The sequence below is a fragment of the Fundulus heteroclitus genome, chromosome 21 (genome assembly GCF_011125445.2).
Source record: "Fundulus heteroclitus isolate FHET01 chromosome 21, MU-UCD_Fhet_4.1, whole genome shotgun sequence".
Classification (NCBI taxonomy): domain Eukaryota; kingdom Metazoa; phylum Chordata; class Actinopteri; order Cyprinodontiformes; family Fundulidae; genus Fundulus; species Fundulus heteroclitus.
In genome coordinates, this window is record NC_046381.1 from 12,576,393 (window position 1) to 12,590,698 (window position 14,306).

At 48.4% G+C, this 14,306-nt stretch overlaps 1 protein-coding gene across 1 annotated transcript; it reads left to right on the top strand.

Moving 5' to 3' along the window:
• Window positions 1–209: 209 nt before the first annotated feature.
• LOC118556781 lies at window positions 210–8,195 on the top strand. Its single transcript, XM_036125037.1, has 2 exons — window positions 210–1,384; window positions 7,581–8,195. The coding sequence occupies exons 1-2, from the start codon at window positions 362–364 to the stop codon at window positions 8,100–8,102; spliced, it is 1,545 nt and encodes a 514-aa protein (XP_035980930.1). The 5' UTR covers window positions 210–361; the 3' UTR covers window positions 8,103–8,195.
• Window positions 8,196–14,306: the final 6,111 nt, after the last annotated feature.

Here is a 14,306-nt window from a genome sequence, read left to right on the forward strand (position 1 = left end):
CCCCGACTACTAAAGCGTGCGCAGATCACGTCACTTCAATTCAAAACCTCTTCTCACCTCAGAGCTTATCTCACGTCGGAGCCTTTTGCTAGCTTAACTGCCCATAGACGGACCTTGCTAGCTTCCGTCGCCGGACGCTAGCACTGTGCTTCGATTTCTGCCCTGTCCGCTCACTCCAGACCGGACCGGTATCGTTTTCTTTTTTTCCGTTCACTCCACGGCGGAATCCCTCTCGGCTCCCCTCCGCGGACGCTCGAGTCGGTCGAGCATTTGGCACACCAGCGAATTTCTCGACCCCACCACGCTAGCACACCAGCTAGCCACGATCCCTTTCCCTACCAGCACTCCAGCTCGTCGGAAAATGGCAACCGTGAAAAACCCTCACACCAGAGGAGAATACCGTCTTTGTGGTTGCGGGAACAAAATTTCGGGGAAGGACACCCACCCTGTGTGCAGTACCTGTCTGGGGGTCGACCACGCCAGGTCAGCCCTCGAAGTTCCTGGGTCCTGTGGGCACTGCAAAGTGTTCACGGTCAAGAGCCTCAGACGAAGACTAGCCCGCCAGGTTAGCATCTCGGACCGTGACCCATTCCTCCCCACCGCCGCCCACGAGGCAGCCGCGGAGGAGGACGAGGTCATGGCTGGGGAAGCCCCGGAGACTGGCTACGACTGGAGTGCCCAGTGCGAGCAGCTCCGTGCCCCCCTGTTTCCCGAGGAAGACGTGCTGGATGTTAGCCCCATGGAGGAGGATGACGACGCCTCGTTCCTCATATCAGAGGACGAGGAAGAGGATGACATCTTCATGGCGCCAGTCCAGACTGAAAAGCCGAAGCTGCCGAGCCCTTCCACCAGGGAAGACAGGGGAGCGAGCTCACCAGCTCCCTCCCTCCATGTGGACCTGCTCGACGTGTGCAAACGCGCGGCAGAGAAACTGGAGATCCCCTGGCCGATTGCAATAGCGGAGCCCACCCGGTCCCGCTATGAAGGCAAACGGCTTCCCTTGGCGCGAAACGCGATGAAGCAGCTTCTTCCTGTCTTCCCCGAGTTGCTGACTGAGCTCTCCAAAACATGGACTAGCTGCCCGTACAGCAACAGGAGCCCCATTGCGGGCGCGGCATCCCTCGATTGCGAGGCGATGGACGCCCATGGCTTCTTCTCCATGCCTCCGGTGGAAGTCCCGGTAGCTGCTCATCTCTGCCCAGGCAGCGCGAGCCAGCTGTCCGCGGCTTCCACCAGGCGCCCGACGCTGCCAGCTAAGCCCGATCGTTTTCAGTCTGCGCTGACCGAAAGGGCGTACAAAGCAGCTGCCCTCTCGGCCAGAGCCCTCAACGCCCTCTCCATCCTCACCGCCTACCAAGCGGAGTTGTTTGGCGCGTCCGCTGAGGAGTGTCGGTTCGTGGCCTTTTGAGGCTGGAGTTTCAGCAGGAATGATGACCAAGTGGCAGTATGTGGAAGCAGCAATACATTTATTTGTTGGTAGCAGCATTCACTCTGCCAACCAACTACCAACCAACCAACCAACAACCAACTTGTTTTACAGACACAATCACTGCCTTAAATACCCTCTGCTGATTAAGGGTCAAACCATTCTGCACTAAACAATTTACTATTAACTTTACCTATAAAATACAATATTTACATTATATAAATACACATTCCCACCTATTTTTATAAATATTTTATCTTTTAAACCCACACCTAAAAACCCCTTAAAACAAATGTGCAAAAGTTCCCCCCTGCTTTTCCCATGGTCTCTCCCGGAACCTATAAATGGTGTCTGGACCCCCGGGGAAGCATTTGTCCAAACACCCTGGAGAGGACATAGAAAACAGGTAAGTCACCAACTTCTAACACTTTGTTTAGTCTCACACTTCTCACAGATTCTACACCACCATTTGCTTAAGTTTCCTGACAGTAGACCTTAGCTCTAAACAACAATTCTTCTTTTCACAGAGCCCACACCATTTCCCAATGAGGAGCAGCTGTGCAGAACCTGAACAAAAGGCTACATGCTAATTATTAAAATATCCAATAAATATTCAATAAATAGTTAAAACTTCTTGTGTGCAAATGGTTATTTCTGTGCAAAGTCATGCTTAAAGTGCTGTGCAAAACAAAGTGCTAATTAAGGTGCAAGTTTACAGTGCAAAAGTATTCTTAAAGTGCAATACCAGTTACTTTTCCTAAAAACAGTCCCAGTAATGAAGGCCTCTTCATTACATTTCCCTCCTCTTCTTTTCAAAGCACAGTATATCAATCCTCTGTTATCCTAGATAAACAGTCAGCAACCACATTAGCCTTCCCTGGTTTATACTGAACCGTGAAGTCAAAAGGCTGCAGAGACAGGTACCATCCTGCAATGCGGGTATTGGCATCTCTCATACGTCTTAACCACTGAAGAGCTCGATGGTCGGTCTCCAGAATGAAGTGACGTCCCAGAAGATAATACCTTAGGGCTTCGATGGCCCACTTCATGGCCAAGCATTCTTTTTCCACCGTTGAATATCTTCTCTCCCTCTCAAGCAGCTTCCGACTCAAGAACACCACCGGTCGTCTTTCACCATCCACCTCCTGTTGAAGGACAGCTCCAAGGCCCACTCCTGAAGCATCTGTTTGCAAGATGAATGGCTTGCTGAAGTCTGGGCTTTGTAGAACTGGATGTGTACATACTGCTTTCTTGAGGTCTTTAAATGCTTGATCACATTCTTCTGTCCAGCGCACTTTGTTGGGGGCTGACCCCTTTGTTAGGTCAGTCAGTACTGCTGATCTTTCTGCAAAAGAAGGTATAAATTTCCTGTACCAGCCCACCAAACCCAGAAATCCTCTCACCTTTTTCTTCGTGGTGGGAACTGGGAAGGACTGGATTGCCTCCATCTTTCCAACTTGAGGCTTTATCTTTCCAAAGCCAATGACAAAGCCCAAGTACTCCACTTCCCTCTGGGCTATGGTACACTTTTTAGGGTTAATCGTCAGCCCAGCCAGTCGGATGCAGTGTAGCACCTCCTGTAGATGAGTCACATGCTCCTCCCAAGACTTGCTATACACCACAACGTCATCCAAATATGCCGCAGAAAATGCTGACACATCTCTCAGTACATGATCCATCAAACGTTGAAATGTTGCTGGTGCACCCTGAAGCCCAAATGGCATGACTTTAAATTGGTACATACCAAAAGGTGTTTTAAACCCGGTCAGCTCTCTCGCCTCTGGTGCCAAAGCCACTTGCCAGTATCCTTTGCACAGATCCAGAGTCGTGATGAAGTTTGCTGAACCAACTCTCTCCAATAGGTCATCAACCCTGGGCATTGGGTAAGGATCAAAGTTGGACATGGCATTTAAATATCTGAAATCAATACAGAACCTCAGGGAGCCATCTTTCTTTGGGACCAGCACAATTGGGCTGCACCACTCACTAGTGGACTCCTCAATTATTCCCAAATCCATCATCAGTTTTAGTTCTTTTTCCAACACTGGCACCAACCGCTCTGGGATACGATAACTCCTTTGACGGCTTGGTGCATCCTCCTTCAGCCGAATCTTGTGTTGAACCAGTGACGTGAATCCTGGAGTTTCTCGAAAGAGCTGAGGATCCAAGAGAGGTTTTATGGTGCCCTGCTCCATTAGGGACAAATGAGACAGGTCAACTGAAGCACAATCTGACGTGCTAGTTGGGAAAAATTTCTCAGTCACCTCCTCATCCTTAACTGCACGCACAAATAACCCTTGGTGCACAGGCTCCTGTTGGCTATGAAACTCCTTTAACAGGTTGACATGAAATGTCTGATACTTCTTAGCTCTTTCTGGCATGTACAGTTCATACACGACTTTACTCACTTGTCTAGTGATCTCATATGGTCCATGCCATTGTGTCAGCAGCTTGTTGTCACTGGTAGGAAGTAGTAACAGTACCTTCTGTCCCGGAAAGAAAACCCTGTCTCTGGCCTTCTGGTCATACCAGGTCTTTTGGTGTAGTTGAGCTGCTCTCATGTTATCCTGTGCAAATGATGCCATTTCCTGCAATCTCTCTCTCATATTAATGACATATGCTGCAATATTTTCACCGTCTGTGTTGGGGTCTTCCCAGCAGTCCTTCAGCAGATCCAGTGGGCCTCTCACTTGACGCCCATACAAAAGTTCAAAGGGTGAAAAGCCTGTGGAAACCTGTGGAACCTCTCGATAAGCAAATAACAGGTAGGGAAGCCATTGGTCCCAGTCGGTACCGGTGTCAGAAACAAACTTGCGTAGCATATTTTTGAGAGTCTGATTATATCTCTCCACTAGCCCGTCCGTTTGGGGGTGATAAGGGGTGGTCTTAAGTCCCTTAATCCCTAACAACTTGTAAACCTGCTGCAATAATTTGGACAAAAAATTTGTCCCACAATCTGTAAGAATTTCTCTTGGTATTCCTACTCTAGAAAAAAGCTGCAGGAGACAGTTAGCGACATGATCGTGCTTTAATGGACTTGAGTGGAAAGGCCTCAGGGTACCGTGTAGCATAGTCGCATACTACCAATATGTAACGATGACCTGCAGAACTCCTTTCTAATGGGCCCACAATATCCATGCCTAGCCTTTCAAAAGGTGTTTCAATGATTGGCAGTGGCTGTAGCTGGGCTCGCGCCACGCCCTTGCTTGAAGTCAACTGACACTTTTCACAGGAGCTACAAAACTTAGAAATCTGAGTATACATTCCTGGCCAACTAAAACGCCTGCTGATTCTACTCAGTGTCTTGTGAAAAGCCATATGGCCTGCCCAGGGAATTGAATGTCCCAGCTCCATAACTTTAAGTCTAAATTGCTGTGGGAGGGCTAAAGCTTCTGACTTTCCCCTCTTCTGATACAAGATGCCCCCTTTAATTACAAAAACAGTGTCTTCCAGGAAGTTTACCTGGCCGTGAGGAGTTCCCTCCACCCCTGTCACCTTTTCAAACCAGGGCTTTAGAGTAGGATCCTCCTTCTGGAGTGCCCCTATATCAGAGGGAATGTCAAAATCAAAGAGGTTGGATGGTTTAGCCAACTGTGCTGTCCCCTCACTACCTGCACCTTTAAACTTATCCCTTCTTTTCTGAGCTCTAGACTTCTTTGTCTTTCCCAGCTCTGCTTCCAGAGATTCACCAAAAAAAGGTAGCTCTTCAAGATCTCCCCTTGCACTTTGTGCTCTTGTTACTACATGACAGTGTTTTAAGTGTCCCCCAGCTAGCCCTTGAGTTTTATCCACTGAAATCTGCGAGTTTGTGTCACTGAACCCTTGGGTATCATACTCTAACTGGTGTAGAAGGTCAAAGAGTGTGGGGATATCATTTCCAAGAATAACTGAATATGGTAAAAAGGGAACTACAGCTACCTGTACCAGGTATGTTTGACCTCCCACTGTCAAATACACCTCAGCTGTAGGATAAACGTGTTCATCTCCATGTACACAACTTATTTTAGCCCCCACCCCACTAAGTTTCTCTTCTGAGATCAAACTCTTATGCACCAGAGACTGGAAGCACCCAGAATCAAGTAAAGCTTCTTCCTTCTGTCCATTAATCAGAACTGGAACAGTGCAAACTTTCTTTTCTGCCATCTCTCCAGCTGGTCTTGGAACTGAACACAAAAGTGAGGGCTTTGATTTAAGGATAGGGCAAAAGTGTTGTGTATGGCCAAAATTATTACAGTTATAACATCTTACATCTTGGACTGAGGATTTGGAAAATGACTTCTTAACATTCTGTCTTTGGGAAGGGAGATGCCTTAAACTTGAAATATTTCTAGGCTGAACTTGACCAGAGCCCTGTTCACCCCCAGTGGACTTACTTGGTTGGGCATAGTGGGTCTCTCGGCCAAAGTAGGTGCTCTTGCTCCCTTTCCTGGCGGATGTGAAGACCTCTGCAAGGCTGGCTGCTTCTTTTGCCGTCTTCGGGTCACGCTCACGTATCCAAATCTCCAATTCTGGATTAACCATTCTCAAAAACTGCTCCAAAATTATCTGCTCAGATATTTCTTGCACAGTAGATTTTTCAGGTTTAACCCATCTTGAAAACAAGTCTTTCAGTCTTACATAAAGTTCACGTGGCGTCTCACCTGGTTCAACCTTCAGGGATCTGAAGCGGCGTCGATACGTGTCAGCAGTGATCTCATACTTGGCTAGAATTGCTTCTTTCACCTTGTCATAGTTCTCAGAGTCTGCAATATCCATGAGAACGTAGGCTGTGCGAGCTTTTCCTGTCAATAGGGGGACGAGGCGAACCGCCCACTCATCTCTGGACCAACGACACACCTGGGCCATCCTCTCGAACGTTGTCAGAAAATGTTCAATGTCGTCCTCCAAGGATAAGGGAATAAACTTTGGCTCCATTGTGGACCTGGAACCATGGGCCACCTGGACGTCACCCCGATCAACTTCATGGACCTCAGATGTGGTGGGGGATTGTTGTGCTTCTGATAGGTCAGGTTTGTCAAGTATAGAATTTACTTGAAGTTGAATTTGTTGAAATTGGTGTTGCATGCTTTTCCACCTTTGCTCCTGACGAACGAAGTCCTTCTCCAACTTCTGGTCTCTGGCAGCTTGAGAATGCACCAGAGATTTCACCAGCACTGCCAACTCCTCCAACTTGTCCCCAGGGTTGGTTACTGTCATGGCTTCCAGATCAGTTGAAGCTCCAACTCCATCATCAGGCACCTCCTCTTGGCCTGGCTTTTTTCCACCTCTCGTCATCATTTTCCCACTGCAGCGTGACAAATCCCACTCCTGACACCACTTGTCGGTTCGTGGCCTTTTGAGGCTGGAGTTTCAGCAGGAATGATGACCAAGTGGCAGTATGTGGAAGCAGCAATACATTTATTTGTTGGTAGCAGCATTCACTCTGCCAACCAACTACCAACCAACCAACAACCAACTTGTTTTACAGACACAATCACTGCCTTAAATACCCTCTGCTGATTAAGGGTCAAACCATTCTGCACTAAACAATTTACTATTAACTTTACCTATAAAATACAATATTTACATTATAAATACAATACACATTCCCACCTATTTTTTATAAATATTTTATCTTTTAAACCCACACCTAAAAACCCCTTAAAACAAATGTGCAAAAGTTCCCCCCTGCTTTTCCCATGGTCTCTCCCGGAACCTATAAATGGTGTCTGGACCCCCGGGGAAGCATTTGTCCAAACACCCTGGAGAGGACATAGAAAACAGGTAAGTCACCAACTTCTAACACTTTGTTTAGTCTCACACTTCTCACAGATTCTACACCACCATTTGCTTAAGTTTCCTGACAGTAGACCTTAGCTCTAAACAACAATTCTTCTTTTCACAGAGCCCACACCATTTCCCAATGAGGAGCAGCTGTGCAGAACCTGAACAAAAGGCTACATGCTAATTATTAAAATATCCAATAAATATTCAATAAATAGTTAAAACTTCTTGTGTGCAAATGGTTATTTCTGTGCAAAGTCATGCTTAAAGTGCTGTGCAAAACAAAGTGCTAATTAAGGTGCAAGTTTACAGTGCAAAAGTATTCTTAAAGTGCAATACCAGTTACTTTTCCTAAAAACAGTCCCAGTAATGAAGGCCTCTTCATTACAAGGAGCAAGACCCGGATGCGTGGGAGGAAATGGCGGTCATCGCCGATTTGTCTGTCCGCATCCAACGTGTCTCGGTCCAGGCCACGGGAAAAGTGATGGCAACCCTCGTCGTCCAGGAGCGAGCGAGATGGCTCAGTCTCGCTAACCTGACCGACAGGGAGCGGGATGACATCCTGGATATGCCAATCGTCCCTGAAGGCATCTTCGGCTCCGCATTGGCCACAATGCAGCAGAGATGCGAGGCAAAAAAGAAGGACAACGAGGCCCTCAAGCTTTGTCTCCCTCGGAAAGCCCCAGCGCCTTCACCTCCGGTGCAGCGCAAAACCTTTGGGCAAGCTGCCTCCCAGCCGCCGCGCTTTAAAATGCCGAGACGGCCACCACCACCTGGCCAGCCCCTCCCGATGAGGAAGGAGCGCGGAGCCGGCTGGCATGGGAAATCCGCCTCCCCGACCGCTGCGCCGCCGCTGCCCACAGCCGCCGCGACCTCGGTCCCCCGGGCGATGAAGAAAAAGAGAGCGGCCTGACAGCCGCCCGTTCCTCAGTTGGTGCAGCCTGCAGTTCCCCGTTGCGCAGGCCCACCGTTTTGGCTTGTTCGTGCGCGCCCCGTGCCACCGCTGCCCGTTCCAGAGCCGGTCCGCGAGGAGAGGGACATCGCCTCGGAGAGTTGCGCTGTTGCGCCCCCGAGCAGAATGTCCACAAGCACACACATACACACACGTTCGAAGGTTGAACGGTGTGAAAATAAAAACAATAAATCTGTCACATCCAGGCCACGAGCCGAGGGTGCAGATAAAAAAAAAAAAAAGCCAAAACAAACAATGCTCTCTCCATAAGCAGGGTGGCCATTCAGCCCCCTGCAGCCCTGCTACCGGGATGGGCGTCGCCGTCCCCGCGGAGCAGAGCAGAGCGCCCCGTCACACCTGCGGTGGTACCCGAGGATCATTTCCCGGCTCTACCACAGGGGGGCGCGGAGCAAAAGCCGCAGTATGCTCCTGCTCTTTCTCTCAAATGGGAAAGCTGGAAAGCAGCAGCGGCCCCACCGTGGGTATTACGCACAATTTCCCGGGGATACAGGCTTCAATTCGCCACTGTCCCTCCCCGTTTCTCCGGCGTAGTACACTCACATGCACAGGGAGAATCAGCTCGAGTCTTACAGGAGGAGATCCTCTCTCTGATAGACAAACGAGCGGTTTCTGTCGTATCTCCCGAACAGAGTCTGTCAGGGTTTTACTCCAGATACTTCCTCGTCCCCAAACGGGGGGGGAGGGGAATCCGCCCTATTCTGGACCTGAGAGCCCTGAACAAATTCCTGCGGAAATACAAGTTCAGGATGCTGACACATGCAGCACTGCTGCGTCTAGTAAGACCGAACGACTGGTTTTCGTCCGTGGATCTGAAAGATGCGTATTTCCACATTCCCATTTACCCCCCTCACAGACAATATCTCCGATTTGCCTTTCAAGGGGTGTGTTACGAATACCGTGTTCTACCATTCGGCCTGTCTCTCAGCCCGAGGGTTTTCATACGGTGCACAGAGGCCGCGGTAGCCCCGCTCAGACGCCGTGGGATACGTCTGGCCACGTATTTGGACGACTGGCTCCTGTTAGCGCAGTCAGAACAGGAAGCCAGGGTTCACACACATATTGTCACAGCACACCTGATGGATTTGGGTTTTGTGATAAATATGGAAAAGAGCCACCTATCTCCGACGCAGGAGATATGCTTTCTGGGGTTATCCCTGCGCTCTGTGCCGTTCACAGCTCGCCTATCAGAGGAGAGGGTGACGACTTTCAGAGCTTGCCTTGCACACTTCCGTCGGCACAGATCCGTCCAGTTCAGACTGTGCCTTCGGTTGCTGGGTCTGATGGCCTCAGCCATCCTCGTGATTCGCCTCGGCCGTCTTCACATGCGGGACTTTCAGCGCTGGGTCGCTTCGCTCCGAATGGACCCCGTGCGTCATGGCGCACGGCGGATAATGGTCACAGCGGACTGTGTAACAGCTCTGCGCTGTTGGCGAGCCCCGTCCTTCCTGACCCAAGGGGTGCCCATGGGCACCGTCTCGTCCAGGAAGGTTGTGACCACGGATGCCAGCCTATACGGCTGGGGCGGCATTCACGAGGGCAGGTCTGTGAGGGGTCGCTGGAGCCAAGCTCTCCAGCGCCTGCACATAAACTTCCTCGAACTTTCAGCTGTGTTTCTTTCCCTGAGACACTTCCCTCCCATTCCTCTCAGGTCACCATGTCCTGGTGAGGACAGACAACACGACAACAGTGGCGTATATCAACCGCCAGGGAGGCTTGCGCTCTCGTATGTTGCACGATCGGGCACGCGAACTGATCCTCTGGAGCAGTGCCCACTTTCTCTCCCTGAGGGCGACGCACGTCCCGGGAGATTTAAACACAGGTGCGGACCTGCTGTCCAGGGGCGCGCCAATGTACGGAGAATGGACGCTGCACCCGCAAGTCGTGGAGCAGATATGGGCGCGCTATGGCCGCGCCCAGATAGATCTGTTCGCGTCCAGGGAAAACGCTCGATGCGAGCTGTTCTTCTCTCTGAGGACCCTGAATGCTCCCCTGGGCGTAGACGCACTAGCGCACGCTTGGCCGCACGAGCTGCTCTACGCGTTCCCCCCGCTGGCCCTGATACCCCCTACTCTCGCCAGAGTGAGGGCATCCAATCACAAGCTGATCCTGATAGCTCCACACTGGCCAGCACAACACTGGCTGGCGGAGATATTCCAGATGCTGTGCGCCCAGCCTTGGCAGCTGCCGCTGCGCAGGGACTTGCTCTCGCAGGGGGCGGGGACAGTGTTCCACCCGCACCCGGAGCGACTGCAGCTGTGGGCCTGGCCCGTGAGTGGCTCAATTTGACCACTGCTGGGCTCCCTCAGAGTGTAGTTAATACTATACAAAATGCCAGGGCTCCCTCCACCAGGACTCTATATGGCTCCAAGTGGGGATTGTTTGAGCGGTGGTGTCTTGAACGGGACTACGTTCCTTTTCAGTGTTCTGTACCAGCGATTCTGTCGTTTTTACAGGAACTGATTGATAAAGGAAAAGCCTTTTCCACGGTTAAGGTCTATCTGGCTGCTATAGCGGCGTGCCATATAGGATTTGGGGACAAAACGGCGAGCCAACACCCTTTGGTGTGCCGGTTTATGAAGGGCGCGCGCAGGCTTCTCCCTGTCTCCAAACCTTTGCTGCCCCCGTGGGATTTGATGGTGGTTCTGGAAGGGCTCAAAGGGCCCCCTTTTGAGCCATTGTTGGGGACCAGTCTTAAACATCTGTCTCTTAAGACAGTGCTGTTACTGGCTCTGGCCTCTGCGAAACGAGTCAGCGACATTCATGCGCTCTCTGTGAACCCCGCATGTACTCGGTTCGACCCGGGGTACACGCGTATGGTTCTGAAACCCAACCCAGCTTTTGTTCCTAAAGTAGTTGGTTCTTGTTCACGATCGAGCTGGCGGCGTTCTCCGCTTCCCCCGGTGAACAGCGAGCGCACATGTTGTGCCCTGTTCGGGCCGTACGCTCTTATATGGACAGGACACAGAACATCAGGAGGAGTGATCAGCTCTTTGTCTCCTGGGCGGAGCCCCGTAAGGGACAGCCTCGCCCACTGGGTGGTAGAGGCTATAGCTTTGGCGTATGAAAGCAGGGGTCTGCAGCCCCCCGGCGGGTTTATGTGCACACTCTACCCGCGGGATGGCCGCGTCCTGGGCTTTATTCAGGGGAGTGTCCGTTCAGGACATTTGTTCGGCAGCGAGTTGGTCCTCGCCTCTGACTTTTGTGCGGTTCTACATGCTTGACGTGTCCAGACCGTGCGTGGCCAGTGCGGTCCTGAAGTCATAACGGAACTTATGGACCTTCCCCATACGGCCGGTTCTTGTTCGATAAGCTGTCTGGCAATACGGGAGCTACCATATCCCATAGCGAGACACCGAGTGAATATTATGAAAAAGAACGTTTGGTTATCTAACATAACCCCAGTTCTTAGAATAATATGAGCGAGGGTGTCTCGCCAGACAACCCTTCTTGCTGGGCGGTGAGAAGAGGTTTGCTTGTTGAATTGAAGTGACGTGATCTGCGCACGCTTTAGTAGTCGGGGCTACTGGGCGTGGCGTAAGACGAGCACTTTCACCGGCCAATCAGGATTGGCAGATTGAGATAAATGCTTCTATCAGGGCTGCAGGAGGCTGCATCCCATAGCGAGACACCTCGCTCATATTATTCTAAGAACTGGGGTTATGTTAGATAACCAAACGTTTTGTGAAGTTTAGAGTTAATATCAAAACTTGTTTAAGTTCTTTCTCTGCTTATCTTTACACTGATTTAAGTATTGTAATGTTTAAACTGAGCAGTAATTTTACATCCATGCAAACTGAAATGTAATATTTAACACTTGAATACATAAAATCAGTTATTTAACAATATGAGGTGTTGTTTAATTTATTTTTAACATTGTTTTTTCATACATTTATGCTCTGCAACTTTGGACGCGTTCCTTCTCTAACACACCTGGATCATTGCCTCATTCATAGGCCTGCTGTAGAGGCCTATGAATGAGGCTTAATGAAAGAATTCAACCTTTTGTCTGGGGTATGTTTTTAGCAGGGACGCATCTAAAAGTTGCAGTCTGAAGGACTGCACTTGGGCATTCCTGATTTATACAGTCAATGTGGCCCGTTGAGGGTGGCCAATATGCTGAAGTGGCCCTTGGTGAAATTGAGTTTGACACCCCTGGCCTAGTGTATCTCATCATCTTTTTGACCATAGTCATAATAGATTTTCTACGGAGTTTCGAACAAATTTGTTACCTAATCTAGCACAGTAACACTTTGGTTATTGAATAATGTTTTGGTACCTTTTCGGTGCCAAGTCCTGGTAAATGAAGTCAGCACCTCCAAAATGCTTGTCAGCAGAAGGAAGCATTAAGTCCTCTAAAATTTCCTGGTAGATGAGTGTCTTGACTGAGGACCTAGACTTCAGAAAACACAGTGGACCAACAGGAGCAGATGACATGGAACCCCCAAATCATCACTGTTTATGGATACTTTGTTCTGAACTTTAAGCAACGTGGCTCACACACCCCACTTTTTCTTCAAAATGTGGGACCTTGACTTCCAAATTAAATGCAAAGATTAATTTTGAATCTTGTTAAAACTTTGAATTTTAAAAACACGATTGGGCAACAGCTAAGTTATTTTTCTCCTTTTTCTTCCATGTAGGATGCTTCTGACATTGTCTCTTGTTCAGGAATGGCTCGACACGGGGAATGCAAATTTTGTAGCCCATGCACTGGATTTGTCTTTACATAGTGACTCTTGATGTGTTGATGCCAGCCTCTGTTTAATCCTTGTCAAGCTTCCCCAAATTATTGAATGAATTTTGCTTGACAATCCTAAAAAAGGCTCCGTTCATCCTTGTTGCTGATACACCTTTTCCACACTTTTTCCTTCCACACAATTTTCCATGAACATGCTTGGATACAGCATTCTATATACAACCAGGTTCTGTAGCAATGACCCCTTTGTTCCTTGCACTTGTGCAGGGAGTAGGTGACTGTCCTCTGGGTATCTGTCATCAGTCTTGTCCATAACGGTGTACCGTAGGCCACAATACTGCAATTACATTACATTTTTTTACATTTTTTTAAAAAAAGACACTGAATATTGGGTTTTCATTATCCATTGGCGATGATCATTGCAATTACAATAATTAAAATGTTAAAATAATTCGATATTTATGTAATTAATTTAAACAATGAGTTACACTTTCTAAAATGAATGACAAACAATAATGAACTTTTTCAAAATGTTCACAATTTTTTAGATGTTTGTATAGATAGGTGATGTAACTAATTTCTTCTTCAGCTATCAACCAAATGATTCAGACTGCTGTGGGCTTTAGCTTCTTTTTTTTTCATGATTGATGTCTTGATGACCACTGAAGTCAGTCCTTGGTAATAATGATTCCTCCACCATGCTGTCACCACAAAAACACTGGGTCTTGTGTCCTGCCGTGTTTGATACTAGAAATCAACCAACCAGTGGGTCAGATAGACACCAATCAGTGACAGACTGTGTCTCACCCAGCAGGACTGCCCATATCAGAGATGGCCTGAACCACCCACAGAGTGCCATCTGTTCTACATTTCATCTCAAAGTCCCTTTACCATCTATCTGTTCAGTCACTGTACACTTTGTGGACTCTGTCAGTAGTCAAGGCTGCTGTTGGCTATGACCTCTGTTGCTTTAGTCTCTGTGGGTGTCAGTGTGGTGCTATTTATGGTCAAAGTCAGATAAATATTATTGCAAGTTACACTATAATGTGTTAATCTTTTAAATACTCTGTTATTTTACTATTACTGAGTTGTTTTCATGCTTAATTGGTATTTTCCAGCAACCAATGAAAATGTTAATTTATACAAATTGTCTGCTATTTGGAGTTGATTTGGATCTTTCACAATCAATTGACAGGTATATGTCTTCTGTTGGCTTTACAAGTATATAAGTTGTTTAACTTGCTTAAGTCAATGAACAAAAGCCCACCAGAGTAGTGGTATCCAATCATTTTGCCAAACATTTTTGCCATCTTGGCCAAAATCACACTACTTTTTAAAATTAAAGCAGCATCATAGTCAACACCACATGCCCAAGAAAAAGCCAAGACTTGGGGAAGTAAAACCATTTCCTAGACATTGTAGTTTGTGCTCAGCGAGCAGACTAACTA